At 45.7% G+C, this 16,677-nt stretch overlaps 2 protein-coding genes across 4 annotated transcripts; both read right to left on the bottom strand.

The window, feature by feature from the left end:
* Positions 1–444: 444 nt before the first annotated feature.
* tectb (tectorin beta) lies at positions 445–5,079 on the bottom strand. 2 transcript variants are annotated; one of them, XM_086139945.1, is made up of 10 exons: positions 4,874–5,079; positions 3,893–4,083; positions 2,643–2,794; positions 2,463–2,535; positions 2,271–2,374; positions 2,100–2,183; positions 1,734–1,896; positions 837–915; positions 717–749; positions 445–613 (listed from the first exon to the last, which is right to left on the bottom strand). In XM_086139945.1, the coding sequence occupies exons 1-10, from the start codon at positions 4,965–4,967 to the stop codon at positions 531–533; spliced, it is 1,056 nt and encodes a 351-aa protein (XP_085996071.1). In that variant the 5' UTR covers positions 4,968–5,079; the 3' UTR covers positions 445–530. The 2 variants fall into 2 exon arrangements, with proteins under 2 accessions (XP_085996071.1, XP_085996070.1); XM_086139944.1 differs by having other exon boundaries at positions 545–613; positions 1,734–1,811; positions 2,121–2,183.
* Positions 5,080–6,390: 1,311 nt separating this feature from the next.
* Positions 6,391–8,225, bottom strand: LOC147215400 (dickkopf-related protein 3-like). Of its 2 annotated transcripts, XM_086139964.1 has the most exons (4): positions 7,966–8,225; positions 7,516–7,690; positions 6,936–7,137; positions 6,391–6,676 (listed from the first exon to the last, which is right to left on the bottom strand). In XM_086139964.1, the coding sequence occupies exons 1-4, from the start codon at positions 8,113–8,115 to the stop codon at positions 6,616–6,618; spliced, it is 588 nt and encodes a 195-aa protein (XP_085996090.1). In that variant the 5' UTR covers positions 8,116–8,225; the 3' UTR covers positions 6,391–6,615. The 2 variants fall into 2 exon arrangements, with proteins under 2 accessions (XP_085996090.1, XP_085996089.1); XM_086139963.1 differs by lacking the exon at positions 6,391–6,676 and having other exon boundaries at positions 6,805–7,137.
* Positions 8,226–16,677: the final 8,452 nt, after the last annotated feature.

Genomic DNA, 16,677 nt, shown 5'->3' with positions numbered 1-16,677 from the left:
CTACTACTATACAACAACTGCAAATAAAATAATTTTTTACAATCATTTGTTTTAAATTCCACTGTAGCAAATACTTACTGGGATTTGGGGATTTTATTGATTTATTGATTTATTGATTTATTGATTTATTGAAAAACTATGCGATTGCAATGGTTGCGCTTCACTTGCGGCGCGTTATTCTTTTTAAATTATTTTATCACCTATCACGCTTTGGTCTGGAAACTTGCCTGGCAACAACTTTGGTCGCTATCGAGAAGAATTTCTGGATTTGCGATCGTGTTGTGTTCAACCGTTGTTTTTGACACCAGACTTAGCAGGGAGGAAATATTAAGCTGTGTTTAGCCATCCGATCAAAATCTGTATTTTGATTTTTTTAATTAACGGTGGATAGAGATGCAGAATGTTTTCAAGTAAAACAAGAAAAAAAATCTGTCGTCTTCTGATTCATATTTATTGGAGATCAAAAACGTTTCAAAAAAGATGTAATTACAGAAATCGCTGCATCCTCTTGAAAACATTTGTTTCTGAAACTAAGCAATTCTTCCTGCAATGAGGTCGCAGCTCGTGGCGATCAGGATCAGCAGCGGGAGGAACGGCGTCCGGGAAACAAGCACTGAGGAATAAAGAAAAGAAAAGTATGAAGCAATCAGGCGCAAGAACCTCCCATAAATGAAGCGGCAACAACAACGATGTAAAATGACACGTCGCTTGTTTACCTGCCGCGTGTCCAGTGTTGGACGGCTGCTTAGCTGCGGAGATAAAAACAAAGGAAGGAATCCATTGTGTATTTCAATGCAGTCCTTTTTTTTTGTGCGAGCTAATATTACGTACTGCACCTTTAATGCGAAACTCAGCGGTGAGGACGCCGCCGCTCGGTCCCGGCCCAGGCGACAGACTCCTGGCCGAACAGGGGCTCTTCGGCAAGGGAGATTAGAGAAATGGCGTTATCGCAAATGTCACCTTTCCATTTCTAAACAGAGTAATGTCCAATTTTGACGAATGTCTTTAAACGTGTATGTTAAACGACTGATTAAACAAGAACGTCATCCATTTCAGTTATTAAGGGGGTTTTAATTTAGCGCGGTTTGACGCAAATCGATAAAATAAAGCGGAATGCGAATACAGTATACCCTTGTTTTTCGCGAGGGTTACGTTCCAAAAAGAACCCGTGATAGGCAAAATCCATGACGTAGAAACCTTCATTTTTGTTTTTACAATTATTATACAATTAAATACTCTATTATACATTGCTGCTGTCGTCCTTATGTTTTTTTCTTCCTTCTTTATGGAACGAACGGAAGATTAATTCGTTCCGTAATGCCGACCTACAGCCGCATAGCTTTTACCTTCCCTTAGCATGTCCAGAAGTTTAACTTTATCTGCGATGAATAGCATCTTCCGCTTCCTTTTGGGCCCTGCAAAGTGCTTTTGTCGGTCCAGAGCGTTTTGTCAACATTATAGGTTTTAGAGAAACTCGAAATTGCAAGAGAATTTGCACGTACGTAATGTAAATTTGGCAAGCTGTTTTACGTACTTCTACATATTAAACTGCAATATTATTGACGCACAGGTAGAGAAGAAGCGGAGTGACTTTTTAGCCAATCAGAATGCAGAACACAACGCACGATGCAACTCCGTGAAGTAGCGAAACCGTGAAAAGTAAACCGCGTTACAGCGAGAGATCACTGTATTAGCGATGGTTGAGGTTCTGCGGCGCCCGAGCTGTCACTCACAGGCTGGCAGGCGAGCCGCTCTCCGTCGCAAACCTGGACTTCGCAGTGGAGCCAGATGGTGGAGACCTTTTCCAGGCGCTGGAAGCGAAAGGAGTTGAACTTGAATGTGGAGCGGCTGTCTTTGGCATTCTCAAAAATGGCCACCGTGTCGTCGGACGGGCAGCTGGCGAAGAGCAGTGAGAAGTGGGCGGAGTTACAGACAGATGACAGAAACCCGAGTCAGGAAGGCATTCTTCTGTGTTTTTAGGATATCAAGGAACACCAGAACACAAAAGCGTCGTAGCGCTCGTGTTCGGATGTACTTTGACGGTACGTGTTTTGCGCAGTGGCGGCATCTAGTGGTGTGATGCGGTACTGCAAGGTCACCTGTTGATGATGAGACTCCACCTCTTCCTGTCGGTGGAGTGAGGGGACGGAGTGGCCCAGCAGTTGGTGATGACGACTTTGAATCTGAAAGGTGAAGTTTAAAAAATAGAATAAAATAAAACAGAGGCTTCCCCTACATCGCTTGGTTCAGACATCGGAAAAGTGGCGGACCTGTTGCTCAGCCCCTTCGCCTCGAGGCCGATGAAAACCTCCGAGCCGATCTCGTAAGTGTCCAGGACGAAGGGGGCGTCCTTGACGTACAGGAACTTGGAGTTCTAAGAAATATTTTGCGTTCATTTGTGTTTTCCCGTTTGTTTTTTTTTGTTTCTTTTCCCGGCCGGGGAAGGCAAGGAGGCGACTCACCGTGAAGACGTTCATAGACAACTGCGACTTAAAAGTGCCTACGCTCCCGTTGTTGACGTAAATCGTCGCCACTCTGGAAAAAGCAGAGGGTTTGGTAAAAACGCTGCAAGTCATCGGGTTAGCGCGCACGTAGCCTTCATTTAGGGGGGCGCCGGCTGTCCGGTCTGATCTGGCGCCTACCTCTGGCTGAAAACCGCATTGTTCACCAGATAGGCGGCCCGGTAGATGCAGCTGAAGGTGTAGTTGACCGGCTGGTTCCGGACGGTTAGAGAGGTGTCGTTGGACACGATGGAGTTGTAGAAGACGTACTTGGGGTCTTTGCCAGGCATGTACTGCAGGGGGGAACAAAACACAAGGGACCATCTTTGATTTCTTCTCTTAGCTGCTAGCAAAGCAGGCTAAAAGTTGATACCTGCTACGGCGCTACCTAGCGGTGCGGCACTAAGGGTTTTGTTCGGGTTTATGCTACACAACTATTTTGTTTTGGTTTGTGTAGCAACAACTACTTAGCCTTGTGATGTTGCAGCATGGCTAACTAGCTGGATTGCACCTTAAAAAGACCATGGCTTCGATTAGCGTTTTGTTTTGGTTTGTGTCGCAACAACTTCGTAGCCCTATGATGTTGCAGCACGACTAGCAAGCTGGATTGCACCTTAAAAACACCATGGCTTCGATTAGCGTTTTGTTTTGGTTTGTGTAGCAACAACTTCTTAGCCTGGTGACGTTGCAGCACAGCTAACTAGCTCCATTGCACCTTTGAAAGACCAGGGTTTTGATTAGCATTTTGTTTTGGTATGTGTAGCACAACTTCTTAGCCCTGAGATGGCGCGGCGCGGCTAACTAGCCGCATGGCACCTTAAAAAGACTATGGTTTCGATTAGCATTTTGTCAAAATAGTTATTTTTCATATTATAGATAATACATTTTGTTATGTTTTATTATATTTCAGTTTCTCCTCCAGCTGTCATATTATATTTAACTATATTTTCTTTGTAGGTAACAAAATATTAACCCTGTGATCTTTTATTCTCCTGCAGAAATTCATCACCTGAGACTGGATGCGCTTGACCAGATGAGTGTTTTTGTGAGCATCCATGCCTCTTCCACACACACTCTCTGTAACCCTCACGGTGAGCCATCACTTTTGAATTCAGTTAAAACAAACAACTACCCACACACACATCAACTGCCATCGCTTTGGCTTCAGAATCAGGGGGTTACAAAACTTTCCAGTGCTGCCGATCCAGGATTCACACCCGCTGATTGGCCGGAGGTGCCGCGGAATTCCTGGTTTGGGCGGATTATTTATCTATCAATTTACTTTTTTCGCTCACTTTGCATGGGAGTGAAGGGGCAGCTCACTCTTGCTTACTAGCAAGTATTCTTCATCTGTATGGTCTGATGTTCGGGGGAGATTAGCAAAGGGTCACCTCGGACAGCGTGCCGCAGTAGGAGTGGTTTCTGGGCGTGAGGTCCGGGATTATGAAGCGGTAGAATCCCGGGCTGTGCGTCCCGCTGTAGCAGAGCCCCCCCAGGGAAAGCTGATCCAGCTCCCAGCCGTAAGGACACTCGGGCACGTTGGCGATGATGGTGTTCGGGAAACACGACACCATGATGTAGTCTGAAATTATGCACATCGTCTGAATAATCTGGAATAACAAGCGAGATCTGAAATAGCAAAAACAATCTGAGATAACGCGTGTAATCTGGATAGAATAACACCGACGGCCTGAAGTAACACAAATAATCTGAGATAATGCGCTATTTGAAAGGACACATAATCTGAAATATTACAAGTAATTTGGAACAACACATGTGATCTGAAATAACACAAATAATTCGTTATAACACAAATGTCTGGAATAATCTGCAATAACACAAATAGTTTGAAATCACACACAATCTGAAATAACACAAATAATCTGGAATTACACATAATCTGAATAAAAAAAATATTCTGGAATTACACATAATCTGAATAAAAAAATAATCTGGAATTACACATCATTTGAAATAATCAGCAAGAACGCATATAGTTTGAAATCACACACAATCTAATATAACACAAATAATCTGGAATTACACATAGTCTGAAATATACCAAATGATCTGGCATTACACACTCTGACATAACACACATAACCTAAAGTAATATGAACTATTGTTAATATCGTAATAAAATAATGGTATTACATAACACAAGTGTTTTGTAATAACCCAAATAATCTTACATATCACATGTAATCTGAAATAAAAAAAAACATTTGAAAGGGCACACATACCTGCAATCTGAAGTGTTTTTATTCCTCTAATTAAAATGTTGTTTTTGTTTAATTTCCATTATTCTAATACATCTTTATTGATGTAATAATCACCGGTGATTCTTGTTGTTTGCGTGACGTTTCTTTTACCCGCTTTCTGCGGCGTGCAGCTCCAGGCGCCGTGCATCAGCAAGAGCAGCAACAGCGGCAGCGGCGCCGGGAGAAGGTCGACGGCGGCGGCCATGACGCCACGCCGCTGCCCGCAGATCCAAACGTCCGTGGCGTCCACCGACGGCGGCGGAACTCACCTGTGCAAGTAAAGCTCCGCGGGTCCAGTCGCCGGCGTCAGAGCGCCCTCATATTCTCCGTTTGACGGCCAGCAGAGCCAATGAGGCCTTTTATAGGCCTCTCCTTTCAGGGCTCCATTGTGGAGCCGCTCACAAATGCTCTCTGTGCTGCGCCAGGCCCCGCGGGGCCCGTCCTCCCCACCTCCACCACCCTAGAAAAATAAAAAAGTAATAGTTACATTACTTTTCAAAGAGTATTTGTGCAGGATTTACACAGGACTAGCTAGAAATCTGATAGCATCTGCCAGCACATACTCAAGTGGGTATTAATTATCCCTTCCCAGAATGTGAGCCGGCATGTTTTATGTCATTTCTTTTTTAAAAAATCATCCATTTATGTTTAATTATCTAAATTATTCCAGAAATTGACAGGACTTTATTTAGCTGAGATTTTCCTCTTCCAGGATGGCAAAAACCGCGGCCTGAAATTCAGACAGGAACCCGGCGGATCTTTTTTCGGCGTCCCCTCGTTTTTCGGACAAGGACGATGTGTTCAGGGACATTCAGGAAGATATAAAAGCTCAAAACAGACTGGTCCCAGTGTTCTGAAGGGGAGAACACTTTCTGCCTCTTTCACAAATATCAGCTTTCCCGGCATCCTTTCCCGCCTTTTGTGCGATGATCTGGGGTGAGAACCTGCCGACCCCACCCCTCTGAGACGCCATCCATAACTCCACGCTCGCCGCCGCCGCCGCCGCGGCTAAACCTCCGGAGGCCCCCGGGAGCTCCGCGCTAGAACGTTAGCAAGTCCTGGTGGAAGCGAGCGGCCATTTGTTGTTTTTCTTTTCCGACTTCCAGGTTGGTTGAGTGGAACCCAACCGGAGAATAAGTGGGGTAAGATGATCGGCGCGGCTCCGCCAATGCCGACGATTAGCATCTGAAAGCCGCGATGGTGGGATAGCGATCTAAAAAGCAGGTGTGGGGATTACACCGGGTTATATAATCCGGGACATCGGCCCGGTGTCCTCGGAGGAGGACGCAGTGTCTGCCGGCCGGTTCACGCCGGAGCAACGAGTCCCAGTTGGGTTTTTCCAAAACCATTTGTGTCGGGAAGCATCAGTCAAACTAACTATTTGACAAAGAGGTCGGTTTGCGGCTTTTCACGATCCCATCTCTTGTAAATGTATTCAGAAATTCTTGTTCCGTCGTTTCAACGTACGGCGTTTGAGGTGTTAAATCAAATCTGGCTCTGGAACGAGTTGGCGAGCGGAGTGAATGAATGTATGTATGAGGAAGATCCATGCTTGGGTTTGGACGGAAACAGAAACCTCAATTTAAAAATAAAAGAAATTAGTTTATTCATTACACTTAGGGGTGAATTTGTGGAAGCCATAGAATGCCATTGAATGCATCATGGAGACACAGATATATAATAGTGCTTTTTTTTAAAATATACAAAATTAAACATTGAAAACAACGGACGTTCATAAGCAAACAAACAAACAAATAAACCAACAAAAAAAAAAAAGAACATACATTTATGTTTATGTACAAGTATTTACATTTTCATCAAAAAATAAATATCTTGTGTTTCCGGTCTGGCGTTCAGGGTTTTGGGGCCTGGCAGGTCCAGCTGGGCAGGTCGGGCTGGAAGATGAAATCCCTCCTGAGAAAGGAAACACAGCGCGGGTTAATATCTGCAAATTTTGGCTCCGCCCCCTCCAGACCTGGGCGTGGGTGTTTTTAGCGCCCTCTAGTGGCGATGGAGGTGCATGACAGGAAGGGATGTGGAAACAATGGGGCGCTACATCTGGAGACGCTCGTTTGAGGACACTTGGGATTAACCATATAATCCCGCCCCACCCTCCGCCCCTGGAGGCGGAGCTAGCGATAAAGACAATGCTACTGTGGTTAGCTTTACGTACTCCCGACGCCAGCGGGGCCTGTTTTCACGGCACAGAAGTCCCTCGTCGCACGGGCAAATCTGGTTGATGCTAAACGCCAGGCCGCCGTCGGGCACGTAGCAGTCCTCGCCGCGCGTCAGCCGCCTCTTGCACACCTGCTCGCCGTGATGCCGGGCGCAGCACATGGACGCCTCGCAGTCCCGGTCCACTTTACACCTGGCGCCTGCGAGGATACCAAGAAAAAAAAAAAAAAAAGTTGACTTTGGTGGTGAAAGGCTTTTCATAATCCAGATTATTAATCATTTTCCTCATTTACTTAATTTTCGAATTAATAAAATGAATCCATGATAATAAATTCATTAGAAAATATGATTGATTCATTAATTATAAACAATTAAAAAAAAAAAAAAAGGATACAATTAATCCAAATTAATTAAGTTAAATGGATTAACTTAACCGGCATGTAAAAATGATCCGTTTGCTAGTTCACTCAAGATATCAACCGGATCAGCATAGAAATAGAAATATTTGGCGAATAATCTTGCACCAAATGAATAATGAGAACAATAATAATATCAATAATAAGGCATTGTGCTCGTACCCTCCTGTCCACTGGGGACGCTGCGATGGCACTTTCCAAACATGCAGCTGAGCCCACGGACGCACTGCGCATCCCGCCGGCAGTAGAGCCCCTCCCCTCGCAGCGGCACGCAAAGACCGAAGTGGCGGTCGCAGGAAAAGCCCCGCCCACACGCCCTGTCGTGGTCGCAGACGATCTGGAGAGGACACCAACGTGAGGCCTCGCCGTTCGTACACGTTTATTTTTCGGGGGAAACTTTCCATGTTGCATAAAAACTCCAAACATGGTGATAAAATTCTAAACAGCGGAAAAAAAAAAATCCTGACACCCTTGTTTGGTAGAATTTATAAAAGTAATCAATGCCTTGAAGATCTTTATTTACAAAATTGCATTTTTCCCTCTGAATATAAATGCATGAATATTAATATACCGCCTTTGTTTTTGTGGTTGCCCCAAACAGGGCTGACTCACCGTGGACGCCTTGGCGGCGGGAGCGCCGTCCTTCCTCGCCATAACCGCTCCTTCCTTTGGCGGCCCGTGCGGCATGTTGAGCATCCAGGCCCAGATGTGCGCCTCGGCCCAGGAGACGCACAGGCAGAACGTCCACAGGCTCCGCAGCATCTCCGGCGGGACGATTCGGAGAATAGTGACTCACACGGAGAGGAAAGATGAGTCACGGCAGAGCGGCGGCGTGCGGTTTCCCCCGCCTCGCCCGGGGATGGAAAGTGAAATCTTTGCAGAAACCAAAACAAGGAAGAAAGAAACGGCGATGTAGACTGGAGGAGTGACAGCGAGAGTCCCTTCTTATAGGTCAGCGGGGCTTGACCCCCCCCCCCCGCCGGGGTGGGAGGGGGCAACCGGTGGTTAATGGATTAACTAAACGCCCCCCGCGGCTAGAAAACAGAGGCGAAATGGCCAATCGTGAGGCTGGAAATGAGGGGGAATCGCCACCAGACAAACAAGCCCGCGGACCCCACGCTGGGGGGCAATTAGCCGGAGAGCAAACCCGCAGACGACCCCGTGATCTCATTAAATGTAATTACCATCAGGCTGTGCTTCTCTGGGGCTGAGGGGGGTTATTGGTAAACAAAATTAGAAAAAAAAAAAAAAAAAAAGAACTTCCTTGTTCTTCCTTGTTTTCGCGCGATATGTTCCAAAAATTTTTTTTTTTTGAAAAAACAAAACATCCAAAACGTGGTCGCCGGTTGCTATGGTGTCACCGCCGACGACTTTCTGTCAAAAAGGCGAGGTTATTGGTAAGTAAAATAAAAACGTTTTCTTTAAAAAAACAGAACGTTCAAAAAAACGTTCAAATAAACGTTCAAATGTTCAAACAATACGTCCCAAAAAATTTGGGGGGGGGGGGGGGGGGGGGGACAAAACATCCCGGAGGTCGCCGATGACAACCTCCTTTCAAAAAGGCGTGGTTATTGGAAAAAAAAAAATTAAAAGAAAAACAGAGCATTCTTGTTTTATTGAATACGTTCAATGAACATTTTTTTTAAAAAACAAAACGTCCTGGAGGTTGTCAGTTGCTATCACGTCGCCGATGCCAACCTCCTTTCAAAAGAATCAAGAATCAAATTTTTTTATTGTTTTTATTTTTTTTTTAGTGTTTTTTTATTGTTTTATTGTCATTGTTCAGGTATCCTGAAATTTTGCAATGTTATTGAAAAAAAATGTTATTAAAAAAAAAAAAAAAGAATTTCCTTGTTCCTCATTCAAAATGTTCAAAACGTTCAAAATTTTAATTTGGAGAAAAAAAGGCCTCGAGGTCATTGCTTGCCATTGCCGCCAAACTTCCTTTCAAAAGGTGGGGGTTATTGGTAAACAAAATTAGAAGAAAAAAAAAAAATTCTTGTTTTCGTGCGATCCGTTCAAAAAAATTTTGATTTGAAAAAACAAAGCATCCAAAACGAGGTCGCTATTACGTCACCAAGGAGGACCTCCTTTCAAAAAGGGGGGGGAGGTTAATGGTAAACCAAATAAAAACAATAAACAGACCGTTCTTGTTTCCATCAAAAAAAAAAAAAAAACGTTAAAAAAAAATGTTATTTGAAAAAACAAAATGTCCTGGAGGTCACCGGTTGCTATGGTGTTGCCTCTGACGACCTCCTTTCCTTAGGGGAGGGGGGGGTTATTGGTAAACAAAATTAAAAAAAAAAAAAACAAAACTTCCTTGTTTTCTTCCAAAACATTCAAAACTTTTATTTGGAAAAAAAAAAAAAAAAAAAAAAAAAAAACAATGTCCCGGAGGTCGCCGGTTGCTATCCTGTCGCCACCGACCACCCCCTTTCAAAATAAAAGTTTTATTTTTTTTTTTCGTGGAAGGGATGATTCAGACGTCACTGTTGTGGCGGGAGTGAAAACAAACAGTGCGTCATGGGATCCCCTCCGCGGCGTTTCTAGCCTCAGCTGTAAAAACGACGATTCGCGCCGAGTCAGTAAATTTTGCTCCGCTGGAGCGGGATCAGTTGAGGCGGCGTGTCGGGGCCGGGCGTGTCGCCTGCTGCAAATCATCCCTGATAAATATGCCGCGCTCTGACAGATTTGACTCGGAGTTGACAATCAATCTGCTCGTTTTGGAAAATAATCTTTTTTTTGTTTTTAAGCGCAGTGAACCTGACGACATGGGGTCTGTTTGTAATAACGACATTATTACCGGGGTACCATCAATAACACAAAGAAAAATTGCATTAGTCTTGAATATGTGTGCGTGTGTGTGTATTCACACACATGCTTATATAACCAAATTTGAATATCCAGAGATAAATCCGAAATTTGTGACGAAAAACGTGGCTTTGTGACGGCGTCCCATTGCGGAATTCGTTCTTCTTTTCTTTATTTTTTTCTTTGTTTCCTTTTTTTTTTCCTCCACCAAATCGGCCAATCAGAACACAGAGATAGCTAACGCCCCCCCCCCCCCAGTGAGAGAGGATGAGTTAACAAAAATAAATAGAAAATAAGATAAGCTTTTCGGCGTTTGGACTATATCAGTCTGCAGACATATGCTTGAAACTTGACAAGATATTTATTTTTGTATTTTTTTTTCACATGTGTTCTGAATCGGCTCATTGCGATTAAAGGCTTGATACGGCATTCTGTGCAGATGAACATTTAATTTAATTTATTTTTGCTTTGGGCATTTTTATCTGTTTAATTTTATTTCTGGTTTGTTTTAACCCCATGTATTGGCATGTACAACAGTTTAAAAATTAAAAAAAAATTTCAAATAATTAAATAACTAAAAAGGTAAAATTCCAAGTCACCCTATTAACTTCTCAACCTTACATTAAAAAGATAAAATAAAATAAAATAAAATAAAATAAAATAAAATAAAATAAAATAAATCTTTCTCTCATCTTTCAGGTAAGCATTTAATGAAATACCTTTGCTTTAAATTTTCTGGTCATTTCTTGTCGGTAATTTGTGGTATTGTCTTCCCAGGCTATTGATCCATGGACCAAACTTTGCCAGTATATGTTGCCATGCCGACCAGCCTGCAGATACAGCTTCAATAAATATATTCGCTCACAATTGCAGGAAAAGTATGTCCAAAAACCACAAATCTGTTTATTCAGGTAGGTTTTCATCTGCTGTTTTCTCCTTGGCCAGTTTGTGGGTTCCCCTCCTCCCACAGAGTGATGGTGGAGCCCGACTGTGTGTGTGTGTGTGTGTGTGTGTGTGTGTGTGTGTGTGTGTGTGTGTGTGTGTGTGTCCGATGCCCTCCCAGTCATATCCCTCAGACATGTTTACAATCTATCTCTAATTATGTCCTGATTTTCCATATTGTCATAAAGTCTAAGTTTCTGTCAACCCCCCTTCCTCTGCCGGTAGAGGGATTTTTAGGGAGTTTTTCCACATCTTAACAGAAAGCGTGGGTACGGACGGAGCTGCCATCTGCAAAGCCTTTTTTTTTGGTGCAAGTTTGTAACATCGGAGGGTTTCTAACGTCCCAAAACACAAACATCGGCTTGTTGTCTAATTTGCTCCAGCGGTCCGGGATCAGTCGGAATGACATAAGTATGAAAAGTGAGCATTTTCCTCGAACACGGAGTACTTTTATGCACAAAGCGTCCTCACGCGAGGACGGCGGGTTCATCTTACTCCGCCGTAATCTCGCCCAACATTTGACTTGTTGACATTTCTTGCTTCTTTGAGCGTCGGTTCGTGTCGTTTGCCTTCCACGGCTAATATGTGGCCGTGAACTGAGCCGTTGCTACCCGTGTTTGGTAGCTCACCTCTGTATGCTCAGTATTCTTGCGTTCTCTCCAGCTTTTTCACTTGTTGGATAAAAACTAAGAACGTGACGGTTGGTTGGGACCCCAGTCTTCAGGTGGAACTGTCAGAGAAGCCTGGTGATATCAGCATTCCCTGCTCTTTGACATTCTGTGTGCAGATGCCTGGCTAATTGTCAGCCATTTACATATTCTCTGTGGCAGACAGGGCTGATCGCCGATGTAGATATTGATAAGTCTGCTGCTATCTCAGCTCCGGTCCTTATCAAAACAAGCTAACAGAGACTAATTACGTAATTGGAGGTCAATTAGGAAACACAATAGCCGCGAGCGGATCAGTTAATAATGGGTAAACAAGTAGTGTATCGTGATTCCTGCAGCCGTTGGATTAGTTCGGGGCAGAAGTAACGCATGTTAGCGCTATAAGCTAAGGCGAAAAGTTTGAATTGAAGAAAAAAAATCAGCAAATAGGGTGTTTACATCTGTTTCCTCCCTCTTGTTTAAAGCTTTATTTGTGGGAAGACGATGGAATGATCACATTGAGAAGGAAGGCGAAGCATACCGAGGAGTCTTGGAGCATCCGGGCAGTGGAGCTGGAGGTCTTCTTGTAACGTGGTAAGTAAATTGCCCAAAAAAAACAAACAAAAAACACCCCCTCCCCTTATCATGTCCATCCAACACGTATTCTTGTCCTGCATTTGTACTTACAGCAGACCCCCCCCCCCCCCTTTCCCCTCCACCTCCTTTATTTACCCAGTGCTAACAGCAGATAAGTGTCTCCAAACGGCCCTTAAAACTCCTCCTGCATTGTGAGCGGGAGCACATTCATCAGGAACGTCATTAGCCCCGTCATTAGCAATCAACATACTGTCGCCTCGGCTCTGGCAATTAGGGACTAACAAAACCCATCGGCGGGGTGGTCTTTGTCCATTGTAATGGACCTTGACCCCCCGCGGGCAGCCGTGAATGATGGAGTCTGCCTTGGTCCGAGCGTCTGACATGTTTGGGACGGATGCATGGATGGTTCATATATGAAAAACGTGAGACCTTTCTCCGCTAACGACAGCTAACACACTGCAGGGACTGGTTGATTTAGCTCTATGTGCCCCGGATAGCGGTTTCTCATTATGTGTGGTGGGCGTAGTGGACATCTAGTGTTTTGCCAAATATTGTCCTTCTGTTAGCGAATCTACGGTAGCGTACGGCACCATTCATTCAAGCGGACGTATCTCCAACTTGGATTCAGGCACAGCGACATCATTAATACCGATTCGTAGATTGTGGTTCTTTCGTGATAATACTGCAAATGTTGGTTAATTACATTACATCACATCATTTGGTGGACGCTTTTATCCAAAGCGACTTACAAAAAGTGCACTTCAGTCACCGAAGATCCAAAGTACTAGTAGTCGGAAGTCAGAAGTGACCACTCTACCAAATAGCCATCTCAAAACCATATACATACATACATTAAGTTCTTCGTTTTTTTGGGGGGGCGGGGGGTTGTTTCTTGGTGAAGAGGTATGTTTTCAGCTCACGGCGGAAGATGGGCAGCGACCCCACTGTTCTGACCTTTTTTGGGAGTAGCCAAGACCGAGAGGAGCCGAGACCGGTTCAATCGGCAGCCGGGGGCTCTGAGTGATGGGGTGGACGGTCGCCCAGAGGTGGCAGATCGGAGGGGACGGGTAGGGACATGTGGCTTGACCATTCACTGCCTGGTAGGCGAGCACCAAGGTCTTGAACTTGATGCGGCAGCTACCAGGAGACCAGTGAAGGGACATGAGAAGGGGAGTTGTGTGGGAGAATTTGGGACGGTTGAACTCCAGGCGGGCTGCCGCTCTCTGAATAAGCTCCAGAGGCCTAATGATCACTGCTGGGGCACCGGCAAGGAAGGAGTCGCAATAGTCCAGACGAGAGATGAGTATCAATTCTGAACAAGGGTATCAATTCTGATACCCTAAATTGTCCGGGTTTGTAAATGAGAGTGAATGGTTGTGTGTTTCTATAAGACTTGTAAGTGAGTGGGGCAAGAGTTGTATGCCTCTTTATGTGCCCTGTGATCGCCGAATGACAGCTGGAATAGAATCCAGCTCCCACGACCTTAAATGCAGAATAAGCTGCGTAGATAAGGGGTGACCGAATGAATGAATGATATTGTGTACATGATAGCTTAAATTGCCTTGAACCGATGAGGTGTTGTTCCCTCCGCGTGTCCACATGGCCTCATCGTCCAGTGCCCTCAAAGGATGACCTTGAGGTTCCTTCGCAAAGATGTCGGTAAAAAAAATTAAATTGTGGCCTGTTTGTGTGTGTGTGTGTGTGTGTGTGCATGCGAAGGAACCAGTAAAGTGATCACACTTCATCTTGGGGGGAAAATAGCCGTGGTAAATACTTTGGGAATCCATCCAAAAAAAAAAAAAGATGGGGTACGGCACTACCCGTGAACGGCTTGGCGAATGTGCGCCGTTGTTTTTCCAGTGTCGCCGACCAGCCACAGCTGCGCCACACCTGGAAACGCCAGCCTACCCCGTCAGCTCCCCCCGGCCCCAGGGCGCGCAGCATTCCTGCGTCCCCCACCAAATCCAAATGAAAGTCACATTTTTCAAAAACGAGGTGCGAAAAACGCCCCAGAGTCATTTCTCGGCAGACATTCCCCGCTCGCGCAGAGAGGTGGCTGAGGCGTGAGGTCACCGCTAACCGGGGCGAAGCTAAGCCAAGCTCGTGTCAGTAGGAAGACGATTTGGAGCTAAGCTAGGAAGGTGCAGGATCAAGGTGAAGCTCGCCTTCGTAGTCCGTCAATCCTCCAAACGACTAGCGACTGTCCGTCCACTGATCCAGTCGTAGCGACTTCCTTGTCACGAAAACTTCAGCAGAAACTCCCCCCGTCGTGACACCGTGCTCTCCGACGCAGGGCACGCCGGACCCCTCGCCGCATGACTCGTGCGTCCGAGATGTTTCGAAGGGTCGCGGCGAGGACGGGCAGCTGGTCGGTCGGCCGTTGGCGGCGAGCGGCATCCTTACAGTTCGGCCCAACCCACTTTCTCAAAGAAAAACGTGCTTCCGTGCCGCCGGCGTCGACCGGAAATTCGCGGCTTACGTCAACTTAGACCGAACACGTTTTCCCCTCTCATAAAAAATATAATTATTCATTAAAAATACCTCATGGGAGTTGTTATTGTTCTCATTCATGTATTATCTGTTATCTATCCCAGCTGTCATTGGGTGAGAGGCAGGCTACACCCCTGGAAACAACCATTCACCCTCTTATTTGTATATCTGGGCAATTCAGGATCTCCAATGAACCTCTGGACTGTGGGAGGAACCTGGGGAACCCCACTGGAGAACATGGAGACTCCACCCAGAAAGGCCTTCTGCTGGAATCAGACCAGGAAGCTTCTTCCTGTGAGGCCCAAGCGCCAACCGCCGCGCCGCCCGTCTTCTTTTTATACGTTTTCTAATTATTTGCCATTAAAGGGGCCTGGTTGTGGTTGAAGGGTCTGGTTTTGAGGTGCAGATTGAAGTCCCTCCAAAACCCCGATGTTCGTGGATTCTGCTTTTCTGGCTGCAGCAAAGCAAAGCTTATTGATTCAATAAAAACAAATCAGGCTCTCGTTTCGGCCCCGTGATTCCCAACCCGAAGAAGCTCCTCTCATTGGCCGGATCCCGTCTCTCCAGGTCACCGGGCCGCCACGTGTATCAACATCTGACCGAGAGCTGAGCGCATGGAGGGTCGAGAACGTACGAAAAACATCAAAAACCCCGTCGTTTTCCATTGAATTTTAAGGTGACGTTTTATATTCCGTAACGCTCTCCTGGAGATTCTGCCTCGGTGCTGCTCGTCTGGCGAACCCGACCCCGCAAAGACGTCATTGGCATCGTTTTCAGCCAAAAAGAGAAGAAAGAGAAAAAAAAAAAAAAAAAAACACGCCGTTTCGCATTTTGTAAAACCGGTTCCTTGGGAGTTCTGGTGGCGAGCTCGAGCCCGGCGAGTTCTCCGAGACTCTCCGATGGGAGTGCTCTCGGGTACCTGGAGCTCTGGGTTTTTGTCGGTGCATGGCGTCGCACGAGTACCTAAACTCGGCGAGTACAAGATACCCGAATCCGTTGGTCACTAAAACGATCTCTCGAGGGAACCGGGTTCTTCCAAAGAGTCGGTGCTAGCAAGCGTTCCTCTCAAGCCCGTCAGCAGCGCCGATCCCGAGACCTTCTTTCTTTCGAATCGGACTTTCGACCCATCTTGGCTCTGCTATCTGAGTGTGAACGCTTAGCCAGTTGGCACCTAGCGCAGCAACGCTAGCGAACCACGTATGTTAATGTGACTACGATGTAAAGCGCCGTCTCCGGGGTCTTTTTCTTTTTTTTTTTTTTTTTTTTTTTCGGACGAAACATTACACTTACATCATCCCTCGACAGAACCTGCGTTTCCAACCGGCCTTTGTGTTCAGAACTCAGCTGTTTGAGCGGCGTTTCTGGTAAGGCTTGAATAATGTTCGCTAAACCTGTTTCCAATTGGAAGGAGACCGAAGAATGTGACTCCCGCTGTAATGAGAACCAGACCGCTCGTCTTTGCGCCAGGATTTAAAGAAGCTGTAAAGGAGCAGAGGAGGGCAAAGGGAGAATATGGAGGAAGGGTCATCGGCGGACAACGGTCACAAATCAAACCGGTCCCCATGGTTATATTCAAAACCCAAACAAATGTTTTGCCGGGGGAACCGATGCGCTAAGTGTTTAGCATCCCTGCGGAAAGCATAATTCTTGGAGGGGGATTTTGCCGGGGGATTCCTAACTCACTTTGTTCACCCCATGTGCCTCACTTGACACCTCATCTGGTTCCTCCGGGGCTGTGTAAGTACATTTTCCCGTCCAAAATTACATCCCGGTTCCATTGCTGTGATTGGATCGCGCCGTCGTTCCTGCTGGAGCGCCGCTCAGATGTTCTCTCAGG

This window comes from Fistularia commersonii, chromosome 32 (genome assembly GCF_037954325.1).
Source record: "Fistularia commersonii isolate RoL2024-O1a breed Wild chromosome 32, RoL_Fcom_v1.0, whole genome shotgun sequence".
NCBI classification, from domain to species: domain Eukaryota; kingdom Metazoa; phylum Chordata; class Actinopteri; order Syngnathiformes; family Fistulariidae; genus Fistularia; species Fistularia commersonii.
Note: the sequence above shows the minus strand (reverse complement) of the source record. Positions and strands in the feature narration are given on the sequence as shown.